At 42.4% G+C, this 13,029-nt stretch overlaps 1 protein-coding gene and 1 long non-coding RNA gene across 3 annotated transcripts in view; both read left to right on the forward strand.

Annotated features, from left to right (window-relative positions):
• The window catches only part of LOC115232631 (probable ATP-dependent RNA helicase DHX58), a 146,381-nt gene extending 145,516 nt beyond the window's left edge, over positions 1 to 865 (forward strand). For both annotated transcript variants that reach the window (XM_029802626.2, XM_036514355.1), the window contains one exon: positions 64 to 865. In XM_029802626.2, the coding sequence (XP_029658486.1) occupies positions 64 to 761 (698 nt within the window). In that variant the 3' untranslated portion in view covers positions 762 to 865. The remainder of the gene's footprint in view (positions 1 to 63) is intronic.
• A 6,056-nt stretch (positions 866 to 6,921) lies between these two features.
• On the forward strand, positions 6,922 to 12,512 carry LOC118768256. The gene is made up of 3 exons (XR_005004088.1): positions 6,922 to 6,935; positions 11,754 to 11,757; positions 12,096 to 12,512. It is a non-coding gene; the product is annotated as an uncharacterized LOC118768256 (long non-coding RNA).
• Positions 12,513 to 13,029: the final 517 nt, after the last annotated feature.

Below are 13,029 nucleotides of genomic sequence, written 5' to 3' on the forward strand. Positions count from 1 at the left end.
AGCATTGTGAAACGTTTGAAATCAGTTCGAGTTAAATGTCTTCTTATTTACTTTTGTTTGTAGGCCGAGCTCGAGCATCAGATGGTGAATTCATTCAGATTATTGGTTCAGATCCACTCTTGGACAAAAGAGCTACTGTAAACCGTATAAAAGTTAATCAAATGCAAATTATAGTGAACGAAGTTTACGAAGATCAATTGAACGATCCAGATGCTTTCAAGAAAACTTTGAAAGAAATTCAGATGAAAAATAAGCAAGAACGTGATGCTGTCCAAGTACAGAAAATGAAGCTTGTTAAGGCTTCAGGTACTTATGAACTGAAATGTACATCCTGTAACTGTACAGCTGCTGAGAGTTCAGATTTTCGAAATTTTGAAGAGAAATGTTACGTCATTGTAAATCTTGATTTTCGAAAGAAGATTAGTATTTCAAGAAGCAGACCTTCGATATTATTTGACGACGTTAAACGCATAGGCAGTATTTTTTGCGATAACTGCGGTCTTTATTGGGGAAATCAATTGGTTTATAAACATACTATATTTGATTGCATATCAATAAAGCAGTTCAAAATAGTCCCTGAAGGGAAAGATCCTATACTTGCGAAAAAGTGGTTGAAAGTACCATTTAGAGATGCAGTTCAGCCCCTCACTGAAGAAGATTTTAAAAGGGTTCGTGAAGATAGTTCTAACAAGTTTGAAGATGATTTGTTACCCCCACTTGAAAAATTTCCAACTCCTGAAAGTAACTCAAATATAGATTAAAGCATACGTTTTCATATTTTTTCTAATATTCATTTTATTTTATATCAGCAAATAATAATTGTATTTCAATATTATATAGTTTAATAAACTTGATTTGATTTATTTGAACATTCTGTTGTTATGAGATAGTTTTTGCAGACTCATATGATTCCAGGGAAATATCCGCATATATATATATACATGTATATCAAGCTGAGTAAAAAGCAAGCAACTGAATAAAAAGTAAGCAATATATTTCAACAATGCGCAAATTTTATTCATCAAAGTACCATTACGATCAAGACATTTTTGCCAACGAGTTACAAGTTTGTTTATCCTAGTAACATAAAAATCTGGAGTTCTGGAGCTGATGAACCCTTTGAACGCACTTTCAGCATAGGTTTGATATTTGAACTCCTCTTGCAGGAAACTATCAAGGTGCTTGAAAAAGTGGTAGTTGGTAGAAGAAAAAGATGGGCGGTGATGAACTTCGTAGCCAATTTCCCTCAAATTCTGGAGCATCATTAGTGAAACGTGTGGTCGAGCATTGTCATGAAGAATGATAGGCCCTCTTCTGTGGGCCAGTCTGGGACGGAGGAGTAGCAGTTTTTGTTCATTTTAGCAATTTTATGGCAATATGTTTCTGCAATAACAGTTTTTCCGGGTTTTAAGAAGTTATAGTGGATGAGCCCAGCAGTACACCATAACCTTCTTTTTGAACACTTCGGGTTTAGGGAAGGTCTTCATTGCTTCATTTTGGTCCAACAATTGTGAAGAACGTTCTTTATTACTGTACAGAATCCACTTTTCATTGCAAGTTACAATAGGTCGATAAATGGATCGATCTAGTTACGGAGAAGAAGCGACGAGCAAATTTCATATCAGCGCATTTAAAAATTTTCATTCAAATCGTGTGGTACCCATTTGTCGAGCTCTTTTGATTTTCCAATCTCATGCAAATGGTTACACACATTTTTTTTGGCTAACTTGAAGTTCTTTTGCCAGTTCTCGAGTGGTTTTACGTGGACCTTTTTGAACGACGATCTTCAGTTGACCGTCTCGATGACAGATGGGCGTCCACTATGCTTACGAACTTCAAGGATCAGGTCTCCACTGCGAAATCGTTGAAACCATTTTCGAGCTGACCACTCACGGGTCAATTCTTCACCAAACGTTTCGTTGATATCGCGAGCAGTTTCAGCTGTTTTACGTCCTTTTTTGAAGTTGAATATCAAAATTGCTCAAATATCAGTTCCATTTCAGATTGTAACAACGATTTCTTTATTGCCCACAGGCGCCAAACATAGAGGGAGGGGTCGATATGGGTATAGATTTTACACAGAGATGAAAAGTTAAAAATTTGTAAAGCTCGAATGATGGACAAATGATAAACAAAACAAATACACAAACAATGAAATTTGGGATGGCTTTTGCTCCAACCCCGCAAGCATCGTGCTACCAGTGTAACCTATAGTATAACCTTATGGATTCACTATGTGGGTTCATTCATTCGCAACAAACTCGCCACAGCCTTTCATCTTTTTCCCGTATACATCAGGTAACAGGCATTTTTTCTCCACCCTTATTTTCCTCTTAAGGTGGTAGATGAGATAATGGACCAATCCAAGGCTGGAGATGAATGTGCCTGTCACGATTCCTTTCATGCGGGTCTTCCATACCGTTTCTTTCGTCATAGCGACCACAGAGTTGAAACAAGCCTTGCCTTCTTTGTTAAAAGAGGCAGGAGGAACAATCTTTGCAACCAACTCAGAAGACATTTGTACTCTTTCCAGCCGTGACAGCAGATGCTCAACGTAAACCCACATCTCAGAGATTTTGGGGCATTGCACAATTGTGTGCAGAACAGTTTCCATGTCCTGCTCGCATCTTCGGCACTTGGGTGAACAAGGGGCACCATGCCTTGCGAGTTTGTGAACTGGTAAGGCTCCTCGGTAACACTGCCAGGCCAGGGATCTTAGGGAGTTATCCAAGGGTCCTGGCTCGAATGTCCTTCGGAACAGACTAGCCAGTTGATCCTCATCGAAGCTTAGGGTCTCCCTCAGGATGTCGTCACACTCAGCTTCTACCAACTCTCTCTAGAAAGACGAGGTGGAACCTCTGCCCCTGGCGTTGCCTGTGTAACAGAAGCTTGAGTGCCTGATGACACTCCGCTTGCCAAGCATCCGACTTTGGTCTACACTTGATTCAAAATAAGCCCAAGAAGTAACGACCGAACGAACGGAGACCACACCTGTTCACCATCTAGGTAGAGCTACAGATGTCTCTGCCTCAGCGCATGTATGCGCATCAAGAGTCAAGGCATCCCCTGCTCACCCTTACAAGAGGACTTCTACTCCTACGCAAAAAGCGGAAGAGCAGACACTCCAACTTGATCAGACACGAACGGAGGCAATGCACGACGGCTAGGTGGTAGGTAATCACAGAAGCAATAAACACTCCTGCAGCCTCCGCCCTTCCTTTCAGGGAGAGCTGCCGCTCAGACCAGGTCTAAGTTAGGTGGGTCACTCTGCTCGTCACCTCGCTCCAATTCTTCTGTGTTTGATGTTGAACGGCTTCGAGAATAACCCGTTCACCCGAACGGTCGAGTCGATGTTGCTGTATAGAACAATGATCCACCTGCGGAAGACGGGGCCAAACTCGAACGCTACGAGGACCGACCCCAGATACCGATGGTCAGCCATGTCAAAAGCTTTGGACTGGTCTAAATGGACCAGCGCTCCACCCTTGCCAGGAGACCCGTTAACCCTCTCTCAGGTATAGCATATCAGGTGGAGATTGTGTATGGATCTGCCAGGAACGGCACAAGTTTTTGCCTCCCCGACGATTCCACTCACGACACGCGCCAACATTTTTGCTAATACCTTGGCCAAAATCGTCAATTCTGTGTTAAGCAGAGTGATAGACCTGAAATTATTTATAATATCTCCCTTGTTTGGGTCCTTTCTAAGCAGCGTCACCACTCCCCGGTTCACAGATATGGGTATAAACCCATTCTGTTGCCAGATGGTGAAGAGGCATGCCAGTAGGTGCCCGAACAAGTCTGGCATACCGTTATAAAGCTCGTAGGGGAGACCATCTAGTCCCGACGATTTGTCCCCACCACAGTCCGATAAAGCCTCCTGCACTTCCGCAGCTGTGATCGACCCCTCACAGCACTCTTCTTCCCGCCCCGAGAGACGCGGCACGCCAGCGAGGAAGTCCGTGAGGTCCCTCCTACATTCCGTCCCACCGCCCTCCCGAAAAGCAGGGCGAAATGCTTCTGAAAGGCTTTGCACATCTCATCGGGTCACTGCTTAGGATCACGTCAAAGGCGACCAACCTAAATTCCGGGTCGATGAAGATAGTTCCTGTCTCTAAATCCAGATTTTTTTCTGAGCAGCACAGCAACATCTCTCCCTCCTCCAGGTAGGCATGGAGGAATAAATTTCTCGTAGCCATTGTGGGAGGGGGCGGAAACCCCGCCGACTACTCAGTTTGGACTCCGTGGCAACCACTATATCCATCCTATGCGACCTGAGGTCATTCAGGAAACGACCTTGTTTCCATTCTACCCCCAGGTCACGTACATTTAAACAACTAGCATAAAGTTTATCCATAACTTTGTACGTACCGGTTAGAGATGGGTTGCACTACCATCTCATTATTTTGGCTTTTCGTCCGGCGCTTGCGAGGTGTCGTTGACTAGGCCCTCAAACATTAGTGGGGAAAAGTCTTTCCCCAGTGGGTCTGTCATTTTCAAAAAGGTTTGCAAACCTATTATAGTTAGCCTTGTCTATCCTAAATATTGCTATATTTTGGGGGGAGGTTGGCACTCGGCCCTAATGTGGCCTTTTTGGCCACACTTGTAGCAACGAGGCTTTCTTTCCTTTACCATGACTCTCAGCTTAGTCTCCTCCACCTGTATAGAATCTATAATGTTTTCTAAATCGGCGGGGGCTGCTTGTATAATCCTCTGGAGCCCTTGCCCCTGCCAATTTTGCAATTTCAGCACTTGGGCTTGGAGGATTGTGATTTTTATCCTCCAAGCCGTTTATTATGGCTGCCACCAGCTCAGCGGGGTCTACTTCGGGTGGGATGTCTCCTACATAAATTTTGGAAGTCTGCTTTCCAAGATAAGTAGGCGAGAGTACTACCTCCGCCGCTTTTAATGGTGTCGTCGACAATTGTTTCGCTTTTTCTTCCGTTTTAAACCAGACTTCTATTGTGCATACTTCACTCCTCTTGTGATGTATGCCACGCCATTCCAAACTGGACGGAGGCACAGCTCCACGCCTCTTTACTCACATTGTCTATTTTTTTTGTTTTTACAACAAATGACTTGTAAATGACTATGCACCGTAGTGCATTATGAGTGGTTTCACTGGGAAGGGTAATCACAGTTTCGCTCCCCTCCCTTTTCATCATTCCTTTATACTTTCCTAACTCGTCATTTTCGCAGATAATCAACTTTTTTGAAATAGTAGCTACTACCGCAAAATTGCTTCATTTTCTTCCATGCATAAAATCTTCGGACGGCATGTTTATCAATGCTGTGCTGTTTTCTGTGCTTTGGCACAAGAACTTGTACGAGGTTCATTACCAGTTTTTGACAATTTAATAGGCGGTTTATCCATGTTTTGTGTGTTTTTTTACCACAAAATAAAACAATATTTTCCCCCTTCACATGAGGGGGAAAACGTTAACAAACGACTGTCTCAAGCAGACAAAGGTGTTTTGCACAAAAAACACTAAACAACGTAGCAATTCAACAGTGTAAATTCAACAAAATATCCACAAATATTACAAACTTACGCCAAACCTTTCGAACAAACGCACAAACAACATTCACGAACAAGTTGGTTCAGATGAGGTAACAACGATTTCCTTATTGTCCACAGGGGAATAAACATAGAGGGACAGTATAAAGATATACAAAAACACAAAAGTGGGGAAAAAATTAAATGAATGAGAAGGATGGTATAAAAATGAATGGATGAAATGAAGGCCACTTGGATCTCACATTCCAAGTGACCTCATTGAAACTTTTTTTAAAAGCAATTAAACACTTAATATGTCCATGTTCAATTCTTTCAAATGTTCATAACTTACTGTTGACTGCACTCACCTGGTATCAATTTCCTTTTGTGAGATAATGACATTTCTCCTGTAATCCTCTCTTAATCTTGGCGAGTTTTTTCTCTCCATTAGTACACATTTAGCCTGCGAAGGCACATCCTCACACCCTTCAATATCGACTTTTATCAACTCGTCCAGATTGTTTAGTTCCTCGCACAACTCATCGAATAACTCATTGTAGAAAACAATGCAGCTTTTTTCACAGGGTGGGGGTTTGGGAAATTTGGGGCTCCTGTGTGTTTGTAGCTAAAGTATCAGTGTTTGGTGGGGTAGGGTGAGGGTTGGTGTCTGCAGGGGTGGGTGGGCTGGAACAGAGTGGGGGTCGAGTGTGGCGTGGGTAGGATGGGCGTTAACATTAATACCCTGAGTTCTTTTTTCTCTTTTTTCGGCTTACCGTCTTCCATTCTTCGGTTTTCTTCGCTACTCGTCCTCACATTTTTCCTTTCGGTACTCTTTCCCGTCTTCCATCTCTATTCTCTCCTGATGTTCCTGGTTTTTGTGTCTCTATCTCTCTCTTATTCTTTACTGTTACTTCCTTTCCTTTCTGCATACTTGTGTTTTCTTCTGTAATTTTCTTTTTTGTTATTTCTGTTCTTTCAATTTGTATCTCCTCTATGTTGCCTTTTCTCTTTTTTTTGCAGGCTTTTTGGTGGTGAATATGCATTTTCTTCTCTTTTCTTCTTTCTTTTTCCAACTGAGTATTTTCCTTCTACGTTTTCCATCTTTTCACTTACTTGGCTTTGTGCTACCACTCCTTGTTCCACCTCATCCTTCTCCTGCTCCTGCTCCTGTTCTACTTCTTGTTTCTGTGTACACCTTGCTTTCATATGTCCCCGTACTCCACAGTATTAGCAGATGGGAGATCTACCCTCCACTACCACTCTTAGTTTAGCATCCTCTGGCAGCATAATCTCATCTGCAATTTTATGTAGGTCCGTGTTGAAGAAAATGGCTGCAATCAGCCATGCTTCATCGATTTCTGGGGCACTCTGCCAATTCTAGCTCTGGCTGCACGTTTTCCACAGCAGGCTGGCAGCAGTGCCCACTCTTCCGATCTCAGTGGCACCGTGGAGCACATTATTGCGTCCTGTTCGGTCGCAAACCGTACCCCCACAGTGCCATACTTCTTGCCTCTAGTGTAGAATGTCATTAGGTGTTTAATATTCTTAAGACATTCTTCCATTGCTTCAACGGTCGCTATTTCTACTCTTTTACTTGAGCTTGATAGCGTGCTATAATACACTACAGTTTTTTAGCTGTTTCCTCTATTACTTCTGTTGGCATGGTCAACCTCAGGCTGTTTCCTTTCTTAATTATGAGTTCATTAGACTTTTTCAATCTCTTTTTGTCGAACTTCACTTCTTTCACGTGCAAAACGTCGTTATCCAAACCCCTTCCTGTTGCTGCAGCATAGCTGACGGCTGGTTGAGTCTCCATTACTTCGTTGCTTCATACATGTTACAAATGACAAGAAAATTTTCAGAAAAATATATTCGTAAAAATCACAGTTCACTATAAAATTAACAGAAAATTTTCCACTCCGCAGGGTGAAAATTACTGTTTATCAAAGGACAACAGTTCGATTTGAATTAAATATTTCACTTCAAAATAACATACATTTACAATAAAGAGAACAGGAAACGAACTCACATGCCGCAGGCAAAAAAACTGAAAACCACAACGTTTCTCAGACGAAAAAGGCGTGGCCTTGCTAGCTTGTTTTTTTATGATTATGTAATCATTACATAGATGGAATATTACAGGACGAAACAATTACAAAAAAATGTTAAAATGAGTTCGAATGAACCTTAAATATTTTAATATAAATTTATATTATTTAATTGACTTCAAAGTATTCTTTTAAAAAAAATAAAATAAAACAAGCTCAGAATACATTCCCAGCAACCTGTAAGGCCCAGCAACTATCTTTTCTTCCTTCATCGATGATTAAGCTGGGTTACTGACACCCACCTTTCTCATCACATCCTTCCAACGATTTTCATACTCGCTCTGTGGCAGAGTCTCCAAGCCCATCTTACTTTTCAGATGATACCTGAAGTAGGTTATCAAACCGGGGCCAGAGACGAAGGACTCTGTCACGAAACCTCCCATTCTAGTTTGCCATACTCACTCTTTCAATACTGCAACCATACAGTGAAAACATGCCTCACCTTCCTTTGAGAGTCCAGTTGGCGGTACTATCTTTATTATAAATCCAGCCGACAGCTGTACTCGTCCCAGAACACAACACGTGTTCTACGTAACTTATCAAGCTTGACAGCTCCCGACATTGTATAGAAGCGTGCTGGACGGTTTCATCGTCCAGCCCGTATCTTGGACATGGCACCGGCACTGACATTCCGTGCCTAGGTAACTTATCGCGAACAGGTAAAGCGTTCCTGTAGCACTGCTAGGTCAGGGATTTTTGGTAATTATCCAAGTACCTTGGCCTGAAAGTTTTTTTAAACAGGCTGGTAAGTTGGTTCTCATCGAACCCCAGAGCCCCTCCTAGGACGTCATCATTTTTAGCCTTTACAAGCCCTCTATAGATCACTGAGGTGGTATTCTCGCTGCCAGCCTTGCTCGTCTTGTGGATCAGCGTGAGTGCCTGTCGGCACTCCTTCTGCCATACCGTCAGATTATGTCTTTTTATGAAACCGGTTTAAATCTCTCCATAGAGGCCGGCCGCGGGAAGAATTCCTCTGCTAGCGGACTCCACACCTTATCACCTTCCAGGTGGTGCCAGGGATGTCTCAGCCTCAACGCATGTCTGCGCATCATTAGCCAAGGCATTCCTAACCCACCCTTTAACGGTTCCTGGTAGCAAACGGAACGCCTTACAAGTGGCTTTCCTCCCTTCCACAAAAAGCGGAAAAGGAGTCGTTCTCCTGCAACGAATCAGGGCAGGGGAAAACGGTCAGGTGGTAAGTGATTACAGATGCAATAAATACCTGTACCACCTCTGTCCTTCCTTTCAAGGACAGAGCTATTCCGGACCAAGTCTGTACTAGGCCTCTACATTGTCTGCCACCTCGTTCCAATTCTTCTCCGTCTGAGAGTCTGGGCCAAACAAAACTCCAAGCAACTTAACTGGACCATCAGTCCAGTAACCCACGACACAGGACGATGTCAACTTTCTCCTCCAGGTGCCGAGGCGCAAGCCGATCGACTTGTCCTTGTTAACTTTTGTCCCCTGCCACCACCTCGTATCCTCTGATAGCATCTTCTACACAAGGTAGCTGTGCTTCGTTGGACACGATGAAGGTGACGTCATTTGTATAAGCAGAAACAGATTTACCGCATCCAATTTCATTAGGGTTGCTTCCCAAACTCTTCAACTTCCGCGGCAATGGCTCAAGAGCCAACACTTACAGAAGCGGAGACAAAGGATACCCTTGACGAACTGAATTCTTGATCGAAACGGCTGTACATAGCAGAGATCTACCCGCGAAAGACTGGGCCCAGCCCAGCTACTTCAAGGATCGCTGCCAGGTACTTATGGTCTACCCTATTAAACGCTTTACTTTGGTCTAAATGAACCATTGCCTCACCATTGCCTCACCATTGCCGGATAATTTACCAACCCTGTCTAAGGTGTAGCGGATAAGGTGAAAATTATCCTGGATCGACCTGCCTGGGATTGCACATGTCTGTGCCTTCTCTACATGCTTCTTCACGACAGCCGTCAACCTTTTCGTTAACACCTTGGCCCAAATCTTTAAGTCTACATTAAGTAAAGTTATGGGCCTGTAATTGCTAATACTATCCCCTTTGCTCGGGTCTTTCTGGACCAGCGTCACCACTCTGCGGGTCACAGAACTGGGAATCCTCCCGTTCTGTTACCAGTTTGTATAGACACCCGCCAGTATATCTCCGAACAAGTCCGGGGATATACTGGCGGGCGTCTATACAAACTGGCAACAGAACGGGAGGATTCCCAGTTCTGTGAGCCGCAGAGTGGTGACGCTGGTCCAGAAAGACCCGAGCAAGGGGGATAGTATTAGCAATTACAGGTCCATAACTCTACTTAAGTTGAGACAACACTATCCACTTGCGCATCGAGGATAGTGTTAAAGTCCCCTACTAGAACTACCATTTTTGACGTCAATAGAAAGTGCTCCAGGTCTCGAAAAAAACCCGACTGCCCATGCTCGTTAGGAGCGTAGACAGCTACCAACCTGAAGGACTGTTTACTCACGTGGGTCACATCCAGGACGACCAGCCTACTTTCTGGGTCCAGAAAGACACTACTTACAGTTGAGAAAGGGAGCATGGCAGTTTATGTTTGCCTGCTTCCTCGATACTCTCCTTGGTAACCGTAGCTGCTGGGCTTTTCACCGGCGTTGCCACCGGGCTCTGGGTTGGTATGGCTGCCGGGCTAATAATTAGTTTACCCGCTATCACTTCTTGGGTAACGTCTTTTATGACATTGTTCTTTAAATGTTCCTGAAGAAGGTTTTCCTTCCATTCTTCCTCTCCAACCTTCACGAAGCGAACGTCAGACTTATTGTTTGCCGTTTTGCTTAAAAGTTTTATTTTTGAGTGTACTTTTATGTAACGAAAAACTTTTTCGTTTTTCTCATCAAAAGCGATGATTTTATCGTTTTTTAAAATATTTTGTTTTGTTTTGCGGGGTGGGGTTTGGCGAACTGTGTTCCAATGAACGTAGTGCCAACGGGGTGCGACTGGAGAGTTTTTTGTGTTGTTCGTCTGTAGATATTTTTTGTTTGGGGTGGGGAGTCTAAGGTGTTTGTTTTCTTCCTTTTGGGAGTTTCAACTTGGTAAACTCAATTTCTCCTGTCTCCTCTTGTGTATTGTCTTTATTTTTTTTTTTTCACTTTTTTCTTTTGCTAGAATTTTTCCAGTTTTCCCCTCCTCTTTCTCTGTGTTTTGAGGAGGGGCTTCGTTTCCTTTATTTTCTTTGCGCAATTAGAGCGGACGTAGCCCTTCTCTACGCATTTAAAACATCTGGGCCTACGTCCCTCCATTGCTACACGCATAGATAGCCCCTCCTCTACGAACACTCTATCGTGTAAATTCTCCAATATAGTGTTTTCCGTTTGTACTACCATTTCAAATGTTTGTACCTTCCAATTCACAGCTTCCTTTTTCCTCATCTGTAGAATTGATAGTTTTTCTTCTACGTCGTATAAGACAGCTGTTGCTACCCACATTACTTCATATCCTATTGAGATATCTTCAACTATGACTTTCGCAGTTCTGCGTCCCAAGTAAGTGGGTAGCAGCATTATTTCGTTGTTCTTTAGAGTCTGTGTAGATATTTCTTTTGCTACGATAGCTGAGTCAAAATGTGCCTCAATTGTAGCACTTCTAGTGCCTCGGCTAACGTAGCATATCTTGTTCCATATCAGAGATAAACACTTTTCAACAACCTTATTTTTAGCGTCCATAATCCCTTTCTCTTTGATATTATATATTTTATACAGAGCGGTTTTGGTGTTAATCGCCTGTATTGTTTCTTGTGGCGGCAATAACTTCGTCCCACTTTTCTTTATCAAGTTTCTAAACTTGAACAATTTATCCATTGTTACCTCTAGTTCGGTTACAGTTCCTTCCACTGCGGCCGAAAAAAACTGCTTTTCCTTGTTTTTCAGTTGGTTAAACGTAATATTACCTTTTCCCATCTCGGGAAAGTCTTTTTTTACAAGTCAAACTCCATTGTTAACTTTACACAATACTTCTCACAAAAGACAAGAAAATTTTCAAAAAATAATTACCCACAAAAAGGTGAATAATTAGTTCACAGTAGAATAACAGAATTTTCTGCCCCGTAGGGCGAAAATTACTGTTTGTCGAATGACAGCAGTTCAAAACTTAGTTAAGTTCTACAAACAACAATAAACAGAATACAAAAAGAAAAGTTTTGCGTCGGTAGCCGGGGGTAGAACCTGGCTGCTTTCGACGAACAAGTCTGATTTCAAGAAATACAGTGAAATGATACAAATAAACAATAATGTGGTTAAAATACAACCACTGGAAAAATTATTTTTAGAAGAAAAGCAGAAAATAATAATTTTCAAAACATACTGTTTAAAAGAAAGAAAAATTGAGAAAATTACAGAAGAGAAGATAGAGAAGTGCCTGAAGCCAATATGGAGCGACGTGGTTTATCTGACAAGAGGCAGGAAATTCGAAACGGTAGAAGTAGGGTTTACCAACAAAGAAATAGCACAAAGACATTCAGTAGAAACGCTTGAGACGGACGACATGGCGCTCATCCCCACCTATATGGGATGAGAACGTCCAGAATTAAAATCACAAGGGTCCCACCGGAAGTGGATCCTATGTGGTTGTTGGCGGCAGTCCTAATCAACCAGGAGGAGAAAATTACTCCCCTCCAGGCTGCTGTCACCGAAAAAGCTAATTGGACTGGTCAAACAGCCAATCTCCTCATTCAGGTGGAACCTAAAACAATTGAAGCGATTCCCGAGAAAACTGAAATAGGGGAGGAGGCCTTCATAGTGTTTGTTGAGGGTCGAAAACCCCGATGATTTTTGTGTGGCCAATTAGGCCACATTCGAAAGAATTGCAAGGAAGGAGAGGAAGAGGAGAAAGAAGAAAAAAAGAGGAAAAAGAGGAAAAATAAAAAGAAGAGAAGAAAACAACAAACAAAAGGCGACTTCTACAGAACAACGACCAAAAAGACTGCCAGAAGAGAAAAAGAGGAAAAAGGCATAATATCCGTATATACTAAAGAGTTGATGAGAGTCATTCAACTGTTAAAGACTGCAAAAAAAAAAAAATTGATAACATTTCGGAGAAATTTACCAACTATGATGTGTATGAAGTTCCAAATAAGACTCATAGAATTTTGCTGAACAAATATCGTAAGGCAATATCTACAATGAGTATGGACTTTAATAATTCTATATCTAATGGATTACCGGTCCCGATCCCGCGAGAGGATGAAATGGTAAAGGTGGTCCACAAAGTGAATATTTTTGGTGACCTTAGAGAAATTTGTAGCCACGTCGCATTTTTTAGTTCTGTTAGGAGTCTCCCCCTCCACCTGATAATCCAAATTAAAAAAGGTAAGACAACTTTATGGCTATTCACATTGGTTGTTTGAATGAAGGTGGCCTGATGTCGAGCTGGAAGCAAGGACGCTTCCTAAATGACATCAGGTCGCGGG

Source organism: Octopus sinensis, linkage group LG2 (assembly GCF_006345805.1).
Source record: "Octopus sinensis linkage group LG2, ASM634580v1, whole genome shotgun sequence".
Classification (NCBI taxonomy): Eukaryota; Metazoa; Mollusca; class Cephalopoda; order Octopoda; family Octopodidae; genus Octopus; species Octopus sinensis.